The sequence below is a fragment of the Coregonus clupeaformis genome, unplaced genomic scaffold (genome assembly GCF_020615455.1).
Source record: "Coregonus clupeaformis isolate EN_2021a unplaced genomic scaffold, ASM2061545v1 scaf0054, whole genome shotgun sequence".
NCBI lineage: Eukaryota > Metazoa > Chordata > Actinopteri > Salmoniformes > Salmonidae > Coregonus > Coregonus clupeaformis.
The window spans coordinates 299894-325524 of NW_025533509.1; the positions used below are offsets into that span (position 1 = coordinate 299894).

Consider the following 25631-nt stretch of genomic DNA (forward strand, 5'->3'; position numbering starts at 1 on the left):
AGATAACAAGTTAAACAGAATATTTCTCTGACTAGATCCTTATTATTTATTCATTAGGACAAAGGGCAATTTCTAACATGAATGCAGGCATTTAATCTAATACTGCAGATCATGGTACTTCTAATGACGTCAGGGGAGACTCTAGTCCGCCTTCACTCAAATCACCTAAACACAGAGGTCTTAATAATATTGTCCAAGTTCAAGGATATGAAGTTGAGTTCTTAAGCACTCTGTGCCTGATTGCATCCATGATCATTTCCATTGCAGGGAGCCAGTGGGAGAGAGAGAGAGATTAAACTACCATAGTGGACCTGCAGCTGGTTCACCTTCCTTAACGGCCTCATCTCCACTAAGGGAACTAGAGGATCCAATAATTGGAGTGTTGTTGTGTTGAGAGCAACACTACAGGGACCCGGAACCAGGGAATAAACACAAGCACACTCATTTTGGCAACAACTGGTTGTTTGGACCACGAGCCTCTTTTATAAGTGCCTGTTTGGATGGGGGAGCAATGATGAGACATCTGTACACACCAGCTCAGCTCAGGACAGAACGAGAGAGAGAGAGAGAGAGAGAGAGAGACATTAGCCCAACAGAGAGAAAGAGGGAGAGAGACATTAGCCCAACAGAGAGTGAGAGGGAGAGAGAGAGACATTAGCCCAACAGAGAGAGAGAGGGAGAGAGAGAGACATTAGCCCAACAGAGAGAGACTTTAGCCCAACAGAGAGAGAGAGGGAGAGAGAGAGAGACAGACTTGAGCACAACAGAGAGAGAGAGAGAATATCTCCCCCCCCCCCACACACACACACACATTTTAAGCATCCAAACATCCTAACAGCAGCCTTCGCCGGGCGGTTATTGGGCCCGAACTCCTCCTCCTACCTCCAGCCAGGAGATAATTAGCCATTAGCCAATCATAGCTAACACTTACGAGGAGGCGCAACCTTCACAAGCACAATCATCTTAATATGGACGGCAGAATGGCAAACTGCCACTTATTATTGGGCCTTGCAGAAGCACTAGATGTTTGCGTCCCAAATGGTACCCTATTCCCTATATAGTGCACTACTTTTGCCCAGAGCGGGGCCCATAGGGCTCTGGTCAAAAGTAGTGCACTATATAGGGAATAGGGTGCCATTTGGGACACAACTGAAGTCTAGGGCTGGGGGTGTTGGTCTAGTTATTGCACCAACACGGCTCCCTTCTCCTTAATTGTTGGCTATCAACAGTAATTTACATGGCCGGGGCCGCCAAACAGCTTGATATAGAAGCCCAGCCTAATTGCACCGTGCATGTTTCATTTCTTTCCCCCCTCTTCCCATCCGCTACCACACTCCCTCCTTCCCTAACCCTCCCAATAGATATAAAGGGAGATAGGGTGAGGAGAGTGGGTTTGGGGAGAAGAGAAGGGGGGAAGGTGGTCGGACGGGCGGTGTGCCTGCTGCTTGCTTTAGCACAGTGAGCCGGTTAATGGTCGTCGGGGCTGTTGGCCGGGACCAGGATCAAAGCGTCGGGGGTGAGGGGGGATGTAGTTTTTCTAAAGCACGAGTTAGAGACCCCCGCCAAGTTTACTTTGGGCCTTGGCGGGGGCGCTGGGGTAGCGAGTGACTGCCTGGGTTGACGGGGATCAGCACTAACCTCGGAGGACAGGGGCTGCACAGCCTGAAAGGGAACAGGCGGCCTCCCGCTCTGCCTCGTGCTCCTCGCAGGTCAGTTGCAAGGACCAGCAGGACGTTGCAGCCGCATGCCCGGGCCGGGAGGATCCTTAACGGGCAGCAGCGGATGGAGCTGTGGCGGCTGTATGCCTGGTCTGTAATTAGCTCGGACAGCTCTGGCTCAGAGAGAGAGAGGCAGCCAGGCTAGATCATAATGAGCTCAGCTGGGATTAGGAGGACAGGACAGGGGGAGGAGAGGGTAGGAGGAGGAGGAGAGCCCAGGTCTCAGCCTCCCGCAGTACCACAGGTGGGGTAGAGTAGGGAACGGGGTAGGGAAGGGACGGTTAGGGGAAACTGCTCCAGATCAAACAGAGGACTGGCTGGTCAGTGGTTGGCTGAGCCTGGTCTGGGCTGTAGCTGGCTGGGTTATCCCCTCACGGCCACCTGGCCTTGGCAGAGTGGTAGGGAGCCGCAGTCAGAGCCCCTAATGAAGAGCAACACCTCCAACAGCCCCGGTAATTAACACAATCCCTGTCACCCACCTTTTTCTCTCCCTCTCTCCCCCGTTATACCGCTATCGTCACTGAGGCTCAGTACTGGTACATGGACAAACATGTCCCCATAATACTCAACTGTCTATTTACGTTCTTAATTAGCTCTCCTTCACCAAACACATTCACATAGCTACAGATCAGAGAACATTAAGGTCCAGTTAGGTATTTGATATAATTAATTGGTAGTGGTGATGAATAAAATCATACCCGGAGCTGCAATTAACAGACTCCGCCCGTCCCCCACATTCGTTCCTAAAAAGTGTAAGGTAAAATTACTTGAATGAACAAATGTTTTCGCTGTCCACCGTGTAGAAGGATATATATATACAGTGGGGAAAAAAGTATTTAGTCAGCCACCAATTGTGCAAGTTCTCCCACTTAAAAAGATGAGAGAGGCCTTTAATTTTTATCATAGGTACACGTCAACTATGACAGACAAATGAGAAAAAAATTCCAGAAAATCACATTGTAGGATTTTTATGAATTTATTTGCAAATTATGGTGGAAAATAAGTATTTGGTCAATAACAAAAGTTTCTCAATACTTTGTTATATACCCTTTTGTTGGCAATGACACAGGTCAAAGGTTTTCTGTAAGTCTTCACAAGGTTTTCACACACTATTTTGGCCCATTCCTCCATGCAGATCTCTCTAGAGCAGTGATGTTTTGGGGCTGTCGCTGGTAACACAGACTTTCAACTCCCTCAAAGATTTTCTATGGGGTTGAGATCTGGAGACTGGCTAGGCCACTCCAGGACCTTGAAATGCTTCTTACGAAGCCACCTTCGATGCCCGGGCAGTGTGTTTGGGATCATTGTCATGCTGAAAGACCCAGCCACGTTTCATCTTCAATGCCCTTGCTGATGGAAGGAGGTTTTCACTCAAAATCTCACGATACATGGCCCCATTCATTCTTTCCTTTACACGGATCAGTCAGTCCTGGTCCCTTTGCAGAAAAACAGCCCCAAAGCATGATGTTTCCACCCCCATGCTTCACAGTAGGTATGGTGTTCTTTGGATGCAACTCAGCATTCTTTGTCCTCCAAACACGACGAGTTAAGTTTTTACCAAAAAGGTTATATTTTGGTTTAATCTGACCATATGACATTCTCCCAATCCTCTTCTGGATCATCCAAATGCACTCTAGCAAACTTCAGACGGGCCTGGACATGTACTGGCTTAAGCAGGGGGACACATCTGGAACTGCAGGATTTGAGTCTCATGGGGCGTAGTGTGTTACTGATGGTAGGCTTTGTTACTTTGGTCCCAGCTCTATGCAGGTCATTCACTAGGTCCCCCTGTGTGGTTCTGGGATTTTTGCTCACCGTTCTTGTGATAATTTTGACCCCACGGGGTGAGATCTTGTGTAGAGCCCCAGATCGAGCGAGATTATCAGTGGACTTGTATGTCTTCCATTTCCTAATAATTGCTCCCACAGTTGATTTCTTCAAACCAAGCTGCTCACCTATTGCAGATTCAGTCTTCCCAGCCTGGTGCAGGTCTACAATTTGTTTCTGGTGTCCTTTGACAGCTCTTTTTGGTCTTGGCCATAGTGGAGTTTGGAGTGTGACTGTTTGAGGTTGTGGACAGGTGTCTTTTATACTGATAACAAGTTCAAACAGGTGCTATTAATACAGGTAACGAGTGGAGGACAGAGGAGCCTCTTAAAGAAGAAGTTACAGGTCTGTGAGAGCCAGAAATCTTGCTTGTTTGTAGGTGACCAAATACTTATTTTCCACCATAATTTGCAAATAAATTCATTAAAAAATCCTACAGTGTGATTTTCTGGATTTTTTTTTCTTAATTTGTCTGTCATAGTTGATGTGATACCTATGATGAAAATTACAGGTCTCTCTCATCTTTTAAGTGGGAGAACCTGCACAATTGGTGGCTGACTAAATACTTTTTTTCCCCACTGTATATGATGTGGTTCATGGAAAATGGAACTGTTGCCAGCATGAAACTCTCTTTCTCACTATCATTAGAAACAACAGGAAGATGAAGATGCTTCACAAAGACACAGCCAGAGCAAAACGATAATGTGATTTTCTTTCTCCCACCGACCCCAACATTTTTTTACGTGTGAATCTTCCAAATGAGAGACGGGGCTAATGATCTAGTGTTGGAACCCTCTGGCTGGAGATAATGAGGAGGGGGAGTCGGACGCTGGGAAGTTCAGAAGGGCGTGCGCAAAGTTTAACACCCACAAACTGCAGGGGAGAGGTCGAGAGGTGTGTAAGAGGTGTGTGTGTAACGGTGTGTGTGTGCAAATGACATTACTCTGTATCAGCAAGCAATCAGGCAAATTGAGGTATAGACAGACAGACAGAGACAGAGACAGAGACAGAGACAGAGACAGAGAGAGAGAGAGAGAGAGAGAGAGAGAGAGAGAGAGAGAGAGAGAGAGACAAAGAGAGAGACCAGAGAGAGAGACAAAGAGAGAGACCAAGAGAGAGAAAGAGAGAGAAGAGGGGGAAGGGAGAGAGAGACAAAGAGAGAGAGACAAGCAGAGAGAGAGACAGAGAGACAGACAGGAGTGGGACTTACTTGTGTGTAGTGAGCTTCTTGTTGAGGCGTTTGAAGTAGGCCAGCTCATTCCACACCGCACCGCTGTTCTCCTGACGGAGCTGCCACGGCTCTGCCCGCTGCTGGGCCCGGCCCCTGGGCCTGCACCAAACACACACACACACAGTGGACACAGGGGAGAACAGTTAGTACCATACCTAGCAGCCCCTGGTCAATTCACATCGGGAGCACCGCTGTTATTCAGACATTTGTAGCCGTATTGAAATGAGTGGCCTTGACTTTGATACTTCAGTGGCAAATCAAGTGTACACACAAGCGCGCACACACACAGTTAAAGCCCAGGGCAGTGCCAGAGTGGATAGACTGGGGACTGCGGAGGATTTCCAGTGTGCCAGTTGATCTAAATAATGGCCAGAAACACACTCAAACCAGGTTATTCTAAAACACACGTACTATGAATATTAATGACACCTTTAACAGTGGGTGGCAGACACACCCACCACCATTCCCCTTGGCCCCCCAGTACCCCCCCCTCACTCAATCAATCCCAGCCTACCCACCACCATTCAATCCCAATTAGTTTGATTTGAACACTAAAATGGTGGTGCAAAGACACAGGATAAAACCAATCAATAAAGAAGAAAATGAGATCTCTCTCCCGGATTCCAAAGCAGGGAAAAAGGTATTTCTATATGTCAGGGTTTCTTTCGAGACGGCCACGCTAATAATCAAGAGCTGCCTGGGAATGGGAAGGCAACGGAGGAACAGCACATTTTTTTCATTTCATACCGCTAATGCCCCTGTGAGCAATTTGGAGCCCTTGAACTTGTGGTAGGTGGCCGGTGTGCAGTGCTGTAGTGTGCCTGAGCTGAGTGGAGGATCCCCAGGTTTCTTCCCCAGAGAGCAAAGTCTCTTCTCTCTCGCTCCTCTGATAATTGGAGAGAGATCACCGGAACTTCCCACCACAAAACTTAGACACTGAGGAGTACTCTGTACGTATGAGGGAGAGGAGAGAGCATGATGCAAGTGATTTAAGTTTATATGAGGGGAACCTACACTAAGCAGTCTGAGATCTGAATAGACAGATCTGCTACCAGGATATGGATGGAATGTTATATTGTCTGCCCCTTTAAGTAATATTGGAATTGAGGTAGCTTAGGGTTAAGAGGTGGTAGTAATAGAAATGTTGTCGAGCCAACTAGGGGAAAAATTGTCGATGTGCCCTTGAGCAAGGCACTTAACCCAATTCTCCTTAAAGTCGCTCTGGATAAGAGATTGCTAAATGACCAAAGTGCAAAAGATTCACACTGTCTTATATAGGCAAGGGGAGCATTTAGATATCAGGGAGAGGGTGTAGCGACTAGGAGTTATTTTTGGATCCAGCACCAGTCCAGCCCTCAGTGCTTCCTGCAGTATCTAGTTTCCGTTATAAGAGTGTGGAAACAGAAATGGGAGGGCACTTTTTTCACAGAGAAGACTCTCCAGCTAATTGCTTTTAATTCGAGGGGAATCTGTTTTAGGGGCAACTTTGATCAGACTGCAGACGTTTAATAAATTATTTACTCATCCGGATCCCAGTCTGATTAAAACTTTTCTAATAAATAAGAAGTGGTTTTTTCCCTCTTTATGTTGGGGCGGTGGTGGTAATATGAATAAGTGAGTTCGGAGGGCAGACGGGGTGTCGGCTGCATGCTGATGAGGAGAAAGAGTCAGGGCCTGCAGCTGGCGATTGCTGGTAGTTAGCCTATTCCTATCCGCAGTGTCACTCCACCCACACACACCGGCTGTGTCTGAAATGGAAACCTATTCCCAAAATAGTATTATAAGACCGGGAAAGGAAAGGGATTTTGGAACAGCCACGACTCACTGCACATCAACCCAGACCAAGAGCACCAATAATAACTGAAGAGAGAAACAAGATGAATGGGAGGGTGGAAGCAGCAACACGTAAAGAGGAAGCAAAACTAACCCGCTAATGTAATGGCTTTCACTGTCAAATGGGGGGAGGGGGTGTTATTAATTTAAACTCCAAAACAGAATAAGAGGCAGGTAAAGAGGTGGTTTCAGAACACACACACAACCCTTTCAGTTAACACACAAAGAGAGCAAAAATAAACACACCCCCACCAATTTCCCTGAAAACATCAACACAGGTGGCAGCAACTGGGAAATCCCTAACAAGCCCAAAATGCAATGAGAGCTCGACGTTGCTGACTTGTTAGGCGATCGGGCGCTAACGGGGTAGTGTTTAAGTGGTTTCTCCATTGTCTCCCTGCTGAGACTGGCATTACCCCCACTGGGCTTGGGACTATTTAAGGATGGATATGAGGGGGTTAACCCATCCAAAGGCTGAGGGGCTGGCGGGTGGAGCCAGCAAAGGTTCGGATGAAAAGAGAGTGATGTGTCAAATCTGTCTTCTGTCAAATCAGCGGTGATGAATAGCAGGTGACAGGTAGTTGATGGAGTTTGTTGAATGTGTATTATGAGTACCAACTCCCTGTTTGCAACAAAACTGCTTTTTAACATTAAAATGGTCCCTTTTAATATGACTTATTGCCACAAGAGGTAAAACAGAGATAAATATCAGACAGACTATTTTTTTCCTGCTAGCAAAGTGTGACTCATTTTCATCAAGATCTTCCAACAACAAGGAGACACACACCACACTTTCTGATAACCGCAAAATGTACAGACAGGGGACACATGGTGTTGTTTCCAAGTGATGCCCTCTGCGCTCTTCTGTCTGTCACACACTCTCTCTGTCTGCCGGCTGTTCCGGGCTGCGCTGAGCTGCTCCGAGCACGAACGGGGAGGAGGTGGTGGATGGAGAATACCCGCTCTACTTTCACACGGCCACGAGCAGCGCTGCTTTCTTTAATTAACCCGGGAGAAAAAGGACATAACAGCGGTCCGGGATAAACCCACATAGCCATTAGTTAGTGTTTTAAAAGGTCCTCCTCGCTGCCTGACGCTTTGGGGGGAGGAAGACAGAAAGAAAGAGAAAGTGTGTGTTCATGTTAATGTGATGTGCGCCACGTTGCGCTGTGGGAAAAACTGTGGTTTTAATCTAGATCAAAACCTAGGGGATCGGAAGAGGAAATCACTACCTTCAAATCACCCCCCCTCCCCCTCACTCCCCCCCTCCCCAGGAGTTTCTAGACACCCGTCCCCTCTCTAAGGATACCTTCAGCCTCATGCCCAAGTCCTAATGAATGCCAGGGAAGAGAAGGAGAGAGAGACAGAAGGAGAGAAAGAGAGAGACAGACAGATGCATGCGACTCAAAAGCTAAGCAACGAAATGATTCGCTTTAAAACCAGTGAAGCTTTTTCAAAGGTAAAGGTGTAATCTTCCACTCTTCCCCACACAGTAGGTAGGTGATGAATGCAACATGAAGAGGAAAGGCATGGGAGTATTTGAGAGTAGGTGGGTTGATGTGTTCCAGTGGTTCAGAGGGGCTGAACTAAAGAGAGAGGGGTTACGGTTTAAAACACCCCGAAGCAATGCTATTAACTCCAGGCTAAAGGGAGCGGATTGCGACATGGTTTGAGAATAAAAAGGGAAAAAACAAGCCTGTGAAGGCTGGTTAACATATAAAGACAATGTGAAAAGAAAATATCCTAGCCAGCACAGCACGTTTGGTGGCACATAGTGTGAAAGTGTGTCCCTGGAGTAATACAGAATGTCGGCACTGGGGGAAGTGGTACATAAAAAGAATTAATAGAGTAGAATATTGAATAGCTGTAGCAGTGGTAATCACAGGCCCAGTGGTCCTCCACCCTCTGAGCTGCTTTGAGTCCTGTAGTTGGTCTGGACGAGACGCAGGCGCCGCGGCGTCTCAGGGCCCTCCGCAGCCCCTCATTCCCCCCGGTCTGCCGCAAAGAGACATACAGGAGGTTACGTTACACAATGTGGATCACACAACAGTGGGGAGAAAAGTATTTGATACACTGCGAATTTTGCAGGTTTTCTACTTACAAAGCATGTAGAGGTCTGTAATCCTATCATAGGTACACTTCAACTGTGAGAGACGGAATCTAAAACAAAAATCCAGAAAATCACATTGTAGATTTTCAGTAATTAATTTGTATTTTATTGCATGATATAAGTATTTGATACATCAGAAAAGCAGAACTTAATATTTGGTACAGAAACCTTTGTTTGCAATTACAGAGATCATAATTTCCTGCAGGTCTTGACCAGGTTTGACACACTGAGAGGGATTTTGGCACCCTCCATACAGACCTTTCAGATCCCAGGGTCTCGGGGCTGTCGCTGGGCAATACGGACTTCAGCCCCCCCCAAAGATTTTCTATTGGGGTCAGGTCTGGAGACTGGCTAGGCCACAGGACCTTGAGATGCTTCCTACGGACCACCCTTAGATGTCTGGCTGTGTGGTTTGGGTGTGTCATGCTGGAAGACCCAGGCCACGACCCATCTTCAATGCTCTTACTGAGAGAAGGAGGTTGTTGGCCAAGATCTCAGAACATGGCCCCATCCATCCTCCCCTCAATAGGTGCAGTCATCCTGTCCCCTTTGCAGAAAAAGCATCCCCAAGGAATGATGTTTACCTCCATGCTTCAGGCTGGGATGGTTTGGGGTTGTATCATCTCTTCCTCCAAACACGGCGAGTGGAGTTTAGACCAAAAAGCTCTATTTTTGTCTCATCAGACCACATGACCTTCTCCCATTCCTCCTCTGGATCATCCAGATGGTCATTGGCAGACTTCAGACGGGCCTGGAATGCGCTGGATTGAGCAAGGGGGACCTTGCGGCGTGCAGGATTTTAATCCATGACGGTAGTGTGTTATAATGGTTTTTTTGAGACTGTGGTCAGCCTCTTCAGGTCACTGACCAGGTCTGCCGGGTAGTTCTGGGCTGATCCCTCACCCCCCCCATGATCATTGATGCCTCACGAGGTGAGATCTTGCATGGACCCCAGACCGAGGGGTGATTGAGTCATCTGAACTTCTTCCATTTTCGAATAATTGCGCCAACAGTTGTTGCCTCTCACCAAGCTGCTTGCGATTGTCTGGAGCCCATCCCAGCCTTGTGCAGGCTCCACAATTTTATCCCTGATGTCCTTAAAGCTTCTGGTTTGGCCATTGGGGAGAGGAGTTGTTTGATTGAGGTGTGGACAGGTGTTTTTATACAGGTAATGAGTTCAAACTGGTGTAGTTAATACAGGTAATGAGTGGAGAACAGGAGGGCTATTAAAGAAAAACGAACAGGTCGTGAGAGGGAATTTTACTGGTTTGTAGGTGATCAAATACTTATGTCATGCAATAAAATGCAAATTAATTTCTTAAAAATCATAAAGAATCTGGATTTTTGTCTTAGATTCTGTTTCACAGTTGAAGGTACCTATGATAAAAAATTACAGACCTCACATGCTTTGTAAGTAGGAAAACCTGCAAAAATCAAAGTATCACACAACAGGAGGTTACAAACAATGGGCAACAATACAGGAGAATACACAATGGACTCACACAACAAGGATACGAAAAAAAACAAACAGGAGGACGAAGACAAAAGGTAAAAGAGGAAAATGAGAAACAGTGTAAATAATGAAATGAAGAGTAGTCTAGTATGGAACTGTAACAGTTGAGGTGGGGAGGAGCTATAGGAGGATGGGCTCATGCAAAGGCTGGAATGGATTAAATGTTAGATATAAAATATGGAAACACGCTGACACCTCCATTAATTCCATTCAAGCCATTAAATGAGTCCTCCTATAGCCCCCCCACCAGCCTCCACTGCTGTACACCCCCCCAGGTGTAACAAGGATGTGTCCATTATTGAGGAAGCAACACCTCTCTCTGACATTACAGTTCCCCCCTTTCCTCTGACATTACAGTCCTCTCTGACATAAGTCCTCTCTCTGACATTACAGTTCCCCTCTCTCTGACATTACAGTCCCTCCTTCCTCTGACATTACAGCTCCCCTCCTTTCTCTGACATTACAGTCCCCCCCTGACATTACAGTTCCCCTCCCCTCTGACATTACAGTTCCTCTCCCCTCTCTGACATTACATCCTCTCCTTCTCTCTGACATTACAGTTCCCTCTGACATTACAGTTTCTCCAGACATTACAGTTCCTCTCCTTCTCTCGACATTACAGTTCTCTCCCTCCGACATAATTCCCCTCCGAAACAGCTCCTTCTCTCTGACATTACAGTTCCCTCCCTCCCCGACATCGCGCCCTCCTCTCTCTGACATTACAGTTCCTCTTTCTTGAATTACAGTTCCTCCTCTCTCTGACATTACAGTTCCTTCCTCTCTGACAAGTGTTCCTCCAGCACCCGAGGAAAATACAGCATTAACATGGTAAGTCAACCGGGATGAGAGAGAGAGACTTTGAACCCTCTTCACACTACCCTCACCCTCCTTAACCCCCTCTCCTCAGCGGGTACCAGCATTGACTGGGGTACCACCCAATTGGAGCGGCAATGACCCACTATAAAAATGTAAAAAGATTACAAGGTGGGACTTCAGGGGAGAGGAGGAGGAGAACATCTAGATGTTCCTGACAGAGCATCTTTATTATTCTGACCTTAATAGAGCGGAAGGAGAGGAGAAAACACTTTAAAACAGGCGGGCTAGGGAGGGAGAAGAGGAGGACAGGAGAGAGAGAGAGACAGAGACAGAGACAGAGACAGAGAGAGAAAGAATAAGAGAGAGAGAGAGAGAGAGAGAGAGAGAGAATGAGAGAGAGAGAATGAGAGAGAGAGAGAGCGAGAGAGAGAATGAGAGAGAGAGAGAGAGGGAGAGAATGAGAGAGAGAGACAGAGAAAGAGAGAGAGAGAGAGAGAGAGAGAGAGAGAGACAGAGACAGAGACAGAGAGAGAGAGACAGAGACAATGAGGGAGAGAGAGAGAAGAGACAGAGAGAGAAGAGAGAGACGGAGAAGAGAGAGAGAGAGAGAGAGAGAGAGAGAGAGAGAGAGAGAGAAGAGAAACAGAGAGAGAGAGAGAGAGAGAGAGAAGAGAAGAGAGAGAGAGAGAGAGAGAGGAGAGAGAGAGAGAGAGAGATAGAGAGAGAGAGGAGAGAGAAAGAGAGAGAGAGAGAGAGAGACAGTAAAGAGGTGTGGTGGACAGGAGTGGGGAGATTTTCTTGTCGAGCGCCTTTTGAAGGGAAGAGTTGTTTACTGCTGATAGACACGGCTGCCCTGCAGAGAAGGAAATGTGAGCTCGAACCCTGTTATTATTAACAAGGACAAAGAGAACAGAGAGAGGAGCGGGAGTGGAGCACAGACACACAAACACACACAGAGACAGACACACACACACTTTCGCTTTCTCTCAAACACACACACACACAGAGAACACACACACACACACACACACACACACACACTCGCACTCCACCGATGTGACAAGTATGGATTTTTGTGTACTGGTGAGAGATATTCACAGAGGACATCCGTTACACAGGCCCCCTTTACAACACAAAGCCCCCCAAACAAACACAGCCTGGGATTCTGCCTCTAATGAAAGGAGAGAGAACCAGACACACCACACACACACACAAGAGAGAGAGAGTCCTGACTGATTGATTGCAGAGGGGCTCTGGTCAGAGTGGCAGGGCATTAGCCACATCATTGCTTCCCAGGCCCCTTAGAGCTCCACCGGGCCTCGGCCCCAACCCTGGTCATCACAGATCACACTTCAACCCCACCACCAGCAATCAAACTCCACAACACAACACACAGCCTGCCCTGGGTACACTGGCCCGAGACCCTAATCATCCAGCAGGTATGTTCTAAGCCAGAAAAAAAGTAGTGTCTCTCAGACCTCAGAGAGAGAGAGACAGTGCTGTTGTCTGGAAGTGGAAGTTTGGACAACGCTCATTAAATAAATAAAAATAGTTTGTTAGGATCCCACGTCAGTCCAGTTCAGCATTTAACTGATAAAATCACACTGGGTACACAGTAGAAATGGTGTGCCCAATATAATGGGGCCGTGGATGTCTAATCTAAGACAAGGGTTGTTGAATTACCACCGCCACACCCACACACGTTTGTTTTGCATCTTTGTGGGGACCAAACAATTGATTCCCATTCAAAATCCTATTTTCCCTAAACCCAACCCCATTCCTAAACCTAACTCCAACCCAACTGTAACCTTAACCTAACCATAAAACAGCCTTTTTCCTTGTGGGGACCGGCAAAAAGTCCACTGTCAAAGTTCCTTGTTTTACTATCTTGTGAGGACTTCTGGTCCCCACAAGGATAGTAAAACCAGAAACACACACACAACTCAGTTAAACGCCCTCAGTCCGCACTACAGACATGTAAATGGCACCATTAAATAACACACCCAGCGATATGAGCATTAGATCAGGCTGAGTGTCGGTCTGGTGTGATGCAATAGGGACACTTTAAACCGACACCAAAATAATGTCATATCCCTGGCTGAGTAAAGAGACATGCCCTCCATATATCTGGGGACGGACTGAGAAAGGGGGGAGCGGGAGGGATGGGGGGGAGAGAGAGAGAGAGAGAGAGAGAGAGATAGAGAGAGAGAGAGAAAGAGGTGAAAACAGAGATGAAGAGAGAGAAATAAGAGGGGAGAAATAATAATAGCACAAGAGAGAAATAAGAAAGCGAGAGAGAGGGAGGAAGAAGAGAGAGACCGCAGAACAGAGGAGAGTGTGAAGGTTAAAAGAGCGATGGAGCTGATTGGTTTATGGGGAGAGTCCAAGTCCTGCCACATCCTCTCCTCCCCGTGTTTCATTGCCCACACAGACGCTCAGGGTCGGGGTGCATAGTGTGTGTGTGTGTGTGTCAGTGTGTGTGTGTGTATGTATCAGTGTATGTGTGTGTGTGTGTGTGTGGAACACCGTTAGGAAAGGTCAGAGAGGAAGCAGTTGTAACAGCGGTGCAATTGAGCCCCTTAGAGACCATCAGTTCCCTGACGCGGACCACAGGGAGAGACAGAGAGAGAGTATCTGCTATCCCCTCCACTCACCTCTTATCAGGGGCAACCACTCTGCTGGCCTCTCCAACACACAGCAATCATATTGCAGAGATATGTACCGACTCGCTGCTCTTAAGTTAATAAAGGGATACTCTGTTGTTACAAAACCCAAGATGCTCATCATTTTTAAGAGTTGAGACTGAGAATGTCACAGGTTTCGAGACAAGTCTAACACATGATAGCCAGACACTGATGTGTGGTTGAAAGCTGGGGGCAGTCAGTCAGAACATACATGTGGGAGTCAGTCACTCTGCTGCTGCTGCAGAGCAGCCAGCCAGGCAGCCAGCCAGCCAGGCAGCCAGCCAGGCAGCCAGCCAGGCAGCCAGCCAGTCACATCTCCATCTCCTTTTCAGAGGCATTATTACCTCTCTGAGTGGTGATTACAGATGGTCATAATTGAGCCATCAGGAGAAGGCACTGATGAGAGGGGGGAACCAGGGGGGCTGATGGGAGATATGGGACCAGCGCAGGCAGATGCTTGACAGTGCTCCCTCGTCCCATCGGGCGCGCTTAGCTAACTTGCAGTAGTGTGTCGGGGCTGGCGACAGAGCGGTGACATTCACACATGACGGCCTGTCTGTCCCTGAATGGGGCTGATGATGAGAATGAGGTCATACCAATACACACAGGAAACAGAACATAGGTACATCTCACCTGGACACACACACTACTCAATGTGCTGGAAAGCATTAGGAGGAGGGAGAGAGAGGAGGGACGAGGGAGTAGAGAGAGAGGAAATGGGGAGAGAACAGGGGGGAAAGAGAGGAATAGAAAAAGAATTAGACTAAAGAGAGTGAAAAGAGAGAGAAACTGACAGAGAGAGAGGGAGAGACAAAGGAGAGAGAAAGAAGAGAGAAAGAGGGGGGAGAGAGAGAGAGAGAGAGAGAGAGAGAGAAGGAGAGAAGAAGAGAAGAAAGAGAGAGAGAGAGAGAGACACAGAGAGAGACACAGAGAGAGAAAGATAGAGACACAGAGAGAGACAAAGAGAGACAAAGAGAGAGAGAGAGTGAGGGTGGAGTGTAGAGGTCAGTGAGGTTTGTACCTTCAGTCTGAGCAGCTTAGGTAAGAATCCTCTTTTCCACTTTTCTTTCCGTCTCCACGCTGCTCGCCAAGGACAAGGACCTGACCGTGCACCGGTGCACTCTGGGGGGATGTAGTATTCAATAGAGAGAGAGAGAGAGAGAGGCAGGGGTGTTGGCTACGCGTGAGCAGGCTTTAGCATCACATTACAGAGACAACTAGTGCAATTAACAGCTGCACAACGGCTGTGTGAATACCAATAACGATTATATATGTTATTTCACTTTTCCCTTACGTGAAGAAGACACAGATACACACACAAGCAAGTAAGCACACACACACACACACACACACACACAGAACACAAAAAAAATAGGCTACCAGAGGAATAAGCAAGCATTGCTCCACACACTGTACCACACGGAGCTCCAAAGGTTCTCCCGCCACTGGCTAATGAGTATGTTATTTAATTTAATTGTTTCTTTGACTATAATGACGTCCCATTAGGGGACACTAAAGGGCTATAGATCGGGCTGCGCCGGCTTCATTACAAAAGGTGGGCAGAGGGGCCCCTAATTGCTTATGAGGACCCCCGAGGTTACACTTTGATAGGAAACTGCCTGGTAGAAACTGCTGGAGAGAGGAAAAAGAAAGCTGCTTTCGCCCTCCTTGAGAACAAGAAGCACTCCTGCGGGGGGGTGGGGGTGTGTGTGTGTGTGTGTGTGTTTTCCTGTAAAAATAAATAAATAAAGAAGCCATGGGAACAATATGCTGTTGGAATATGAATACGGAGAGATGAGGATAGGAACTCCGGGGGGAGTGTTGAGCTGACCAGATGACGGCTAAAATATGAACGTGACTAAATGCGCGATGTTTTTAGTCTAGAGATTTGGCGGAGCAAGAGTTTATGGGGAAGACGGAGGGACGGCAAGTCGGCTGACCCAAAAAGGAAAAAAGTGACATTGAAGGGCTACCAGAGGCCTTGTGCCAACTAGATCTATTAAAGCTTTACAACATTTCTCATTTGAACCTCACTGAGTATATCAAACATTAGGAACACCTTGCTAATATTGAGTTGCACCCCCTTTGCCCTCAGAACAGCCTCAATTTGTCGGGGCATGGACTCTACAAGGTGTCGAAACCGCCCACAGGGATGCTGGCCCTTGTTGACTCAATGCTTCCCACAGTTGTGTCAAGCTGGATGGAGTTTTTGGGTGGTGGACCATTCTTGATAAACACAGGAAACTGCTGAGCGGATAAACCCAGCAGCGTTGCAGTTTTGACACAAACCCGTGCACCTGGCACCTATACCATACCCGTTCAAAGGCACTTAAATATTTTGTTTGCCCATTCACCCTTGAATGGCACACATACACAATCATGTCAAGTCTCAAAGCTTAAAAATCCTTCTTTAACTGGTCTCCTCCCCTTCATCTACACTGAATGAAGTGGATTTAACAAGTGACATCAATAAGGGATCATAGCTTTCACCTGGTCAGTCTGTCATGGAAAGAGCAGGTGTTCCTAATGTTTTGACCACTCACTATCTACTGCTGTGACAAATACTTTCTCCTGGGAGTCAACGATCTTCAATTCAATTCATTTTTAAAATAATGTTTTTTTTACTCCACCAGCAGTCCTGACTGTGGGACAGCCCTTCTGCCATCTCTGTTCCAGCTCTGTCTTAATTACCTCTATGGTTAGTCATTAGTAGATGGATCTGCATATTACTGACGCTTTGGCTTGGTGGGCGGTGTGGGGGGGCAAGGGGTGTGTGTGTGTGGTGTGTGTGTGTGTAAAGGCAGAGGCCTATTAGATCTGGCTGCCAGGATACAAGACATGGGAAGAATGTTGCACTGCCCTCACTAACACTTGGCTGTAGAGAGGAGACACTATGTGTGGAATGATCATTTCTGATCAAGCACTAATCATAAGAGGTTTGAATATGTTCAGGTGTTATCAAACGATATACCCTTAATAAAATAAAATAAAGTGGAGACAGAAATTCCACTGGACGAAATTGAAGTCTCATAATATCATGTTTGTGCTGCCATGCATGGCATAAAAAGCAGACAAAGATAGCTAGAGAACATCAATTTGCATCACGGAAAAAGACACAAACATATTAGAGTGAATAGACAGTGAAGGACTTGACAGAGGGACACACAGTGATCGACGAAAGGCTGTGGGTGCAGATGCCCCCCGGCCAGTTGGACAGCAGCGCGCCGCCTGTCCTGCAACAGGTCAGAGGACAGACGGTGTGTGTGTGTACTAAAACGACTTGTTATGGAGGACGACGCGTTATCTCCAATGCTGGCAGCCACAACTCGGCCCGAGCCGTCGACACACACACACACACACACACAAACAGCCGAGGACAAAACAAAAAGGCGAAGGCGGAAGGAAGATGAAGATGCGCCGGTCGACCCGACAGTGGTAGGGGCCATGACCTGCCCTGTGCCACACACCCCATAATGGCTCCACAAACAAGAGAGAGGGAGGCAGAGAGAGAAAGTAGAGAAAGAGAGAGAGATACGTTACCAGACGGAGATGGAGTAAGAGAAAAGTGTTTTTTCCGAAGGGTTGATGACCCCAGCTCCATATTGGAGAGGACCCCCCCACCCCCACCCCCACACCTCCCTCCACTCTCTCCATCTCCCTGTGAGTGGAAGAGAGACTGGTGGGGTCACACTGTCATCAATGGAGTTCTTTATGATGGCAGCACTGTGTCATGTGTGTAGCAGCGCCAGCCAGGGCTCTCAAAGCACGACTTGTTCAGGACCCGGGTGATGTGAATGGGATATATTGTAAGCTACACACAAACACGCGCCCACACACACACACACACACACACACACGGGCACATACACACACCCACAGCTATATGGGCCATTGAAAAGACCCACTCGGTGCTTTTCAGGATGCAAAAAAAAAAGCAAAAAGGTACTAAAAGGTTTTAAAAGGACATTAAGAATCATTTAGAAACATGTACTGTAAGAGGAGCAAGGAAGAACCAGGAGAGTGATGTACATAAACTAACACACAAGACATGCTAAAGTCCAGCCCCTATAATGGGTGGATGATATGGACTGGAGGCTGACAACAAAAAGCGGGGGATGTGGGCAGAGGGCTGAAGGTCGTGTGTGAACGCTGGCCAGTGTGTGAGTGTGTGTCAGTGTGTGTGGTGTGTGCGTGCGCCTTGTGTGTGTGTCAGGGTCAGTAATTCCTCCAGTGTCAGATCAGATAAGGTTCTAGGCCTAGGCCTCTGTCCAGGTGGGGTGAAGAGGAGAGGGTCTGACTAATGGAATTTCTGTGTCATCTCTGTAGCTGGGTGTTAACATCACACAGCCAGGTGCATAACAGGAGACTCTAGCAGACAGGAGGCCCGGGATAGAGACAGACCGGTACGCTGAGACCGCTATGGTATGTATGCTGTAGGACCTCTCTCTAAAGAGATGTCAGTGATGTTTTGGCTATTAATGTAATAAAGCCTAGCAAAAGTTATATATTTTTTTACTACAAAGTCTTAACAAAAAGGTCTGACAAGGGTCGGACGGCAGATTTGGAGTGTTATCTAAAAACATATTAGTCAACATAGTGAGTGGTTGGAACTGAATGATCAAAAGCCTAATGTGGTAAATCAGCCAGTGCCTGAGCCCCAGGCATGCATGAAACCCAGCAGCACACGCGGCCGGGTCCAGCAGCCACGGCAGGAGAGGTGGGGGTGAAGGGAGGTGGGGGGCCAGGTCTACGGCCGCCAGAATGGTTCAAATCAATCACATGATTCCCATGACTCGCTGCAACTGGCCCCCCATCTCCCCAGTAGCCATCTCCCTACCTGACTGGGGTGAGTCTCTGAGGTGACTGGGGTAGTGTGTGTGTGCGCGTCTGCATTGTAGATGACCCACCGCCGCCTCCCAGTGCGTGGCCCCCGGAGGGGCTGAGGGCCAGCGGTGAGCCTGGGACCCCCGGGGCCCCTCTGGGGCTGGGCCACAGGTTGAGGTTGAGGCTGGGGCATCCTCCTCTCCACTGGGCTCCCTGAACTGGAGAGTCAACAGAGTCTGCTCCTGTAAAAGACCAAGCACATCCAATGATCACCGCACCAGACACAGACACTCAGATAAGGTGACAGAAATAAAACAAGTATTTGACAAAGCATTCCAGATGTGTGGGGGGACCCAGCAGCGCAGCACACCTCTGGGAAAGGGGAAAGTTGTATTATTATTTTTTTAAATGCAAACCAATTTGTAAATTCAGTTTACAGGCCTTGATTTGAATTTGAGATAAAATAAATAGTGATGAAAGAACCGCGAAAAGTTCAAACTAATCCTCAACTAAACCCTGATCTTAGACTTGAGCTGACGCTGTACCTTAGTCATAACCTACACTCAGCCTGATGGTTACAGTAAACATCCAGACGCATGAAAGCTGGGAACTGGAAGCCCAACGAGGAGGAAGTAAACTCAACTCCAGCCGTGAGAGACATCTCCTATCAAGGCCCCATATTTATCACCACCTAGCAGCCAGAATAACGCCCCCAACACACCACGGCAACCCGCCACACATCCCCCCCACATTACAGGACCACCGAAACAAAGCAGGGAGACAAGGGCGAATGGGAGTGTATGTGAGCGTGTGCAGGAGGCTAGGAGGCACAGCCCCACGGCCGCCCAGAGAGGAAACAGAGGGGATGATGGATGGACAGATGTCACTGGCCAGATTGTCCCCTTAGTGTGATGGGAGAGGGAGGGGAGGAGGAGGAAGAGGGGGGTTCAGACTTATTATTAGGTGATAAGTGTGACACTGAGGAACATGTTTACAATATAAGACATTTAGAAAAGCCCATCTATACAGATCCTTGTTTATTCAGTGTTTGTACCCGTCCCGGTCCCTATTCAAATAAAGAAATATGCATATGCAGTAGCACTAACTACATTGAAAGAAATTATAAAAGTGTATTAGGTAAGCTGTAAACCGTAGCTACTGTAACATCAACACTCCTGTTACCTAACAGTGTATTAAATCCAGTTTTTATGTGACCTCAAAGAAAGCATTATCTTGCCCCCACTTTTCTCCTCGTCATGTGTTTTACCTCCCTGGTGTCACAGAGAGCTCATAGGGCCAGTGTGTGTGTGTGCGCGGTGTGTGGAGATAAGGACAGTCCTCGGGGACAGTGGTTTATATGCAGAGGCTGCGTGGGCTTTCTTTCTCACACACAATTAATGATGAGGGACATGGCCTTAACATAACAGGCAGGTGGAACACACATAATTTGCAAATAAATTCATTAAAAATCCTACAATGTGATTTTCTGGATTTTTTTTCCTTAATTTGTCTGTCATAGTTGACGGGTACCTATGATGAAAATTACAGGCCCTCTCATCTTTTTAAGTGGAGAACTTGCACAATTGGTGGTGACTAAATCCTTTTTTCCCCCACTGTACACACACACACCGTCACGATGTGGTTAGAGATGAGGACCAAGGCGCAGTTGAAGGTGAACATATCTTTTTATTATGATCACACGATCAAAAACAATAAACATAACGTGACGCCTACAGTTTAACACAAACCGAAATGAACAAGAAACCACAAACACAAAGTGAAAGACAGACAGTTAAATAGGAGCTCCCAATCAGAGACACCCAGCTGACACTGCGTGCCTCTGATTGGGAGTCACTCAGCCCAACATAGAAAATCAAACATAGACTTACACACCCTGGCTCAACATAACATAGTCCCCAGAGCCAGGGCGTGACAGTACCCCAAAGGAGCCGCGCCAAACAACCACAACAGGGGAGGGACCGGTGGGCACCCCCGGCGGCGGATCCGGCCCGGACATGACCCAGGCACGGGTTGTGCGGGGACTGACGACGCACACCCCCGGCTTGATGGTGAGGAGGAACGGGGGACCCTGACGGGCGCACCGACGGAGCGGGAGAGGAATGAGGGAGGACGACGCGCACCACCGACCTGGTGCGGGAGTTGGACGGGCCGGACCGGGTGACACGCAACCACAGACTTCGCGCGGAGAGCAGGAACGGGGACAGGGTTGACAAACGCACCAAGACTTGGTGCGGAGAGCAGGCACGGGGGGGACTGACGACGCACACCACTGGCTTGGTGCGCGGAAGCTGATGGGCCGGACTGGGCTGGCGACGCGACCAAGACTTGCGCGGAGCGCAGGAACGGGCGGCTGGGCTGTGACGCACACGAGGTTGGTGCGGGGAGCAGGAATAGACCGGACCGGATGGGGACACACACCACTGGCCTCTACACCCGGATCTGGAACGGCCGGACCGGACTGGCAACACACGCCAGTACCTCTCGCCGTGCTCTACACCCTCCATCCCCTCTACCAGTGGCCCCCGGAACCCGGCGGCCCCTGCAACCCCCGCTGACCGCTCCATAGCGGCCTCCTGCTGCCCCGACGCCGGGAGCCCCCAAAAATTTTCTGGGGGTCTCTCCTCCCGTGGGCCAGGCCTCCATCATTCTCGCCAGACCTCACCCCACGCTCCAAACTCCAACCTCTCTCCTCTTCTCTTGGCTTGGCCCAGTCGAGACTCCCTACTCAACTGCTCCCAAGTCCTTCCTCTCTCTTCTTCATGCGCTTGGTCCTGTTATGGTGGTTTCTTCTGTCACGATCGTTGGTTAGAGATGAGGACCAAGGGAAGCGTGAAGGTGAACATATTTTTTATTACTGATCACACGATCAAAACAATAAACGATAACGTGACGCCTACAGTTTAACACAAACCGAAATGAACAAGAAACCACAAACACAAAGTGAAAGACAGACAGTTAAATATGGCTCCCAATCAGAGACACCCAGCTGACACTCGTTGCCTCTGATTGGGAGTCACTCAGCCCAACATAGAAAATCAAACATAGAATTACACACCCTGGCTCAACATAACATAGTCCCCAGAGCCAGGGCGTGACACACACACACACACACACACACACACAAAAAAAAATATGAACCAACGGCGTTCCACCTCTCCCCTCATCCTTGACGACCCTATAGAAAACGGTGAGCAATAAATTATACATTCAGCTAGCCCTACAGTGCTATACCTACCACTTCCTTCCAAACCAGGCGCGAACACACATGCCACATTCCATGATAGCGTATAATTACTGCCGACTGACAAGTAGGGCCTTGGCACCTGTGTGTGTGTGTGTGTGTGTGTGTTTTCTAGGATCACAGGTAATGAAAGAAACAACACCAGAGCTGTCGTCACCTCTCGATGTTTCCTGATCACATCATCAGAAGTTGCAGCCTTGTTGTGAGTCGCTTAGCATCTGGGTGTGACCTTGTTAACTGTCAGGGTAATTCACTTTAACCAACGGGGAGCGGGGATGATAAATTATTAGCGGTGTAAGATTTTGTTCACATTTTATTAAATTGGCCTGTCAGAAGGGGTCGGCCAAATTATCTAGGGCCTCGTTTATTGGAGGCTGGCCATATTGCTGCATCTGTTACAATTATTTATAATTTCTAGCTCAGTTGGACGAAGAAAAAAGAAGAAGAACCAACCAGAGTTTTTTCGGTCGGCATCGGCCACGTAAAGCAATTTACAAATTATCTGATGAGGGACTGTTTTAGTTCTTTCCCCCCTCGTTTTGTAAGCCAGAGCAGAAGAGAACGGGGGAGGGCGGGAGGGATGAGAGGAGGAGGGAGGGGAGAGAGAGAGAGAGGCGCGCTGTAATTACCGAACACGATTAGGTTCTTCTGGGAACTTATCTGGCGCTCGTGGCCCTGGTAAGATGCGGCAGGAACATATGGAGGAGGCTTGTGATTGTGCTCCCTGAAGCTCGTGACCCGTCTGCTGCTGAGCCCTTCAGCTGAATTTAAATGAGCAGCTCCATGGCTAATGTTCTACACATGCACCATTTATGCCACAAAACAAATCTGATCACTGTTAATTATGGAGCAGCTATAATCAGGGCAGGCCCAACCTCACATCTGTGGCAACGCCGGGGTCTCTCTGTCTGTGTCTCTGATGCTGTTGGAGAGGTAGGCTAGGGTAACGAATGGACGGGGCAGGGGGGTGTTTGTGTAACCCCCCAGTTCAGATGCAGTGGGTTGTGTTAGTCTGGATGATGGCCCCTTCAGTGGAAGTGTGTTGTGCTGGGGGTGATGGAGGACCTAATGGAAGGACAAGACAGGGGCAGTGTGTGTGTGTGTGTGTGCGTGCGTGCGTGAGTGTGCGTGTGTGCAGTGCGGCTGGGTCCTCCCACACAGTCTGTCTGACCTGTGTGCCTGCAGCACATGGCTGTGGTTGGTTAATGAGGAGAGCTGCAGTACACAGGGATCCCTTCTAATGAGACCACTTGAGCTATTAAAACACAACAGTCCATGTTGAGTCCATGTCATTACTGTCTCAGGCCTAATATATGGCCTCTCATCTGCTGCCAGACAGGGAGCCCTGACACTGGGTGGTTACTTGGTAAGAGCGTGGCACTAGCAACGCCAGAGTGTGGGCTCGATCCCACGGGTCACACACAGTACAACAAAAATTCATTATGACACAAAGAATCAAGTCAAAGTCATTAAATGATGGAGAATCTGAGAACATTGAAAAACATGGCTCTTTGTAAATGCATGTCTCTATATGAGGTTGTAACAACATGGCTTTACCTCATCTCGCAGAAGTTTCACTCATTGCTCTGGCTTCCATTAGCAGTGGTGGAATAAGTACCCAATTTCCATACTTGAGTAAAAGTAAAAGATACCTTAATAGAAAATGTGTCAAGTAAAAGTGAAAGTACCCAGTAAATACTACTTGAGTAAAAGTCTAAAAGTATTTGGTTTTAAATATACTTAAGTATCAAAAGTAAATGTAATTGCCAAAATATACAAAAGTATCAAAAGTAAAAGTAAAAATCATTTCAAATTCCTTATATTAAGCAAACCAGACGGCACGATTTTCTTGTTTTTTTTATTTACGGATAGCCAGGGGCACACTCCAACACACAGACATAATTTAGAAACAAAGCATTTGTGTTTCGTGAGTCCGCCAGATCAGAGGCAGTAGGGATGACCAGGGATGGTCTCTTGATAAGTGTGTGAATTGGACCATTTTCCTGTCCTGCTAAGCATTCAAAATGTAAAAAGTACTTTTGGGTGTCAGGGAAAATGTATGGAGTAAAGAGTACATTATCTCTTTAAGAATGTAGTGAAGTAAAAGTAAAAGTAGTCAAAAATATAAATAGTAAAGTAAAGTACAGATACCCACCAAAAATACTTAAGTATTACTTTAAAGTATTTTTACACCACTGTCATTAGGCTACATTTTCTATACATTTTTAGAGGTTGTGATTTAAATTGATTAAGTTCCTTAGTTAGAATTACAATACATTCTAACCTGACATCAGGACTCATCTTCCATCAACCTGCTTCTGTAGCGCTCCGATTTCATAGATCCTATCTGAGAACCAACTATTAATGCTTCCCCCTCTGAGAGACGCCCACATCTCGCCCATCACACCACCACTAACATAAAAAATAAAAATAAACTCGTTCTTCACTAGGTCTATAACCCACAGGAGATCCAGGGGGTGTAATGTAGGATGATCAAAAGCAGCACCTCTCCTCATAAACCGACCCTGGCGGAACAGAGCGGCAGGAGGTGGGGGAGGGATACTTTAATTACACATCTGACAGACAGCGCCTGATTCACTAACACTAAACAAGGATTAGATGGAGGCAGATGTTATAGGAAGAACCATGGCTATATAGCTGAGGGAAAGGTGGGAAGTCTCTGGGCAACTACGACCTTTATTTAGCGAGAAGAAAATAGGCAAATAAGAAAGAGAGAAAAAGTTTTGTTAACGGGGGGATGGATGTGGAGCCTGGCTTTCAAAGTTTCATTCAGCATTTCATTATGTTTGCACTATGTGTTGATGCGGTACAGTCACACGTACTAGGACCCTTCTGCTTCCCATCAGTGTGTCTGATGAAGAACAAAAAAGGATGCAAGGCTAAATAGCACCCTATGCTCTTTAGAGTGGCAACAAGTAGTGCACTATATGGGAATAGAGGGCCAAGTTCCAGTTGACGAAAAGGACAAAACCCCCCTCTTCAATCTAGCCCCAACTTCATCGGACTGACTGAGAGCCTCATCTTCACACCTCTCATTTCCAACGCTGATGAAGGGCTTTGCAAGTGAGCTCTGGTTTGAACAGCTGCCCACACAATTAAGAACTCACCATTCATTTAGATGGCCGTCCAGAAAAGCCTGAGGTCTGCTATGTATTATAATGTGGGTTTACTAATCACTCTTTACTGTAGCCAGCCAGAGAAACAGTAGTAGCTACCCTGTGTACAATGCAGTGACAGTATGGGTGATTGGGCTAGCTAGCTAGGCTACAAAACCTGCTGGTGGCCACTGATCACTTGTGGGGGTTCCCCAGTCTCCTTGGTTGCGGTGGCAGCCGCCAATCTGGCAACCGCTCGATCCAACCTGGCAACCCATCATCCAGGCTGGTGTGTGGCTGAGCTGAGTCACCTGGGCTGCTGGGTGGTCAGAGCACAGCCAGGCCCTTCAGGCTGAATAGAGGAACAGGGCACAAGGCCATCTTCTAGACTCTGTGGAGACCTGTCTCTGTCTGTCTGCAGTGTACTCACTCACTCACTCACTCACATAAAAGCACAAAGGCATCCAACTATCTACATGCATGGCTAACAAGGAACTAGCTAGCTCGATGTGAGGAACTCTCACAAGTATACAACTATGGTACAAGAGGATGTTTATCTAGGAAATTAAATTTCACCCACTTCCCTCTTGCCAACTCCAAATCATTTACACAACTTTCCAGTACAAATGTGTAGATGAAGGTACCAAAGGTGCTACAGTAGCTATAGAAACTAGACAAGATGGAAGTCAAGATTGAC

At 47.6% G+C, this 25631-nt stretch overlaps 1 protein-coding gene across 1 annotated transcript in view; it reads right to left on the reverse strand.

Moving 5' to 3' along the window:
* Positions 1-9309, reverse strand: part of LOC121580857 (centlein-like) — a 73814-nt gene extending 64505 nt beyond the window's left edge. Inside the window, exons 1-3 of the mRNA XM_045212843.1 lie at positions 9304-9309; positions 8549-8604; positions 4756-4875 (exon numbers count right to left, since the gene is read on the reverse strand). Coding sequence (XP_045068778.1) covers positions 4756-4875; positions 8549-8604; positions 9304-9309 — 182 coding nt within the window. The remainder of the gene's footprint in view (positions 1-4755; positions 4876-8548; positions 8605-9303) is intronic.
* Positions 9310-25631: the final 16322 nt, after the last annotated feature.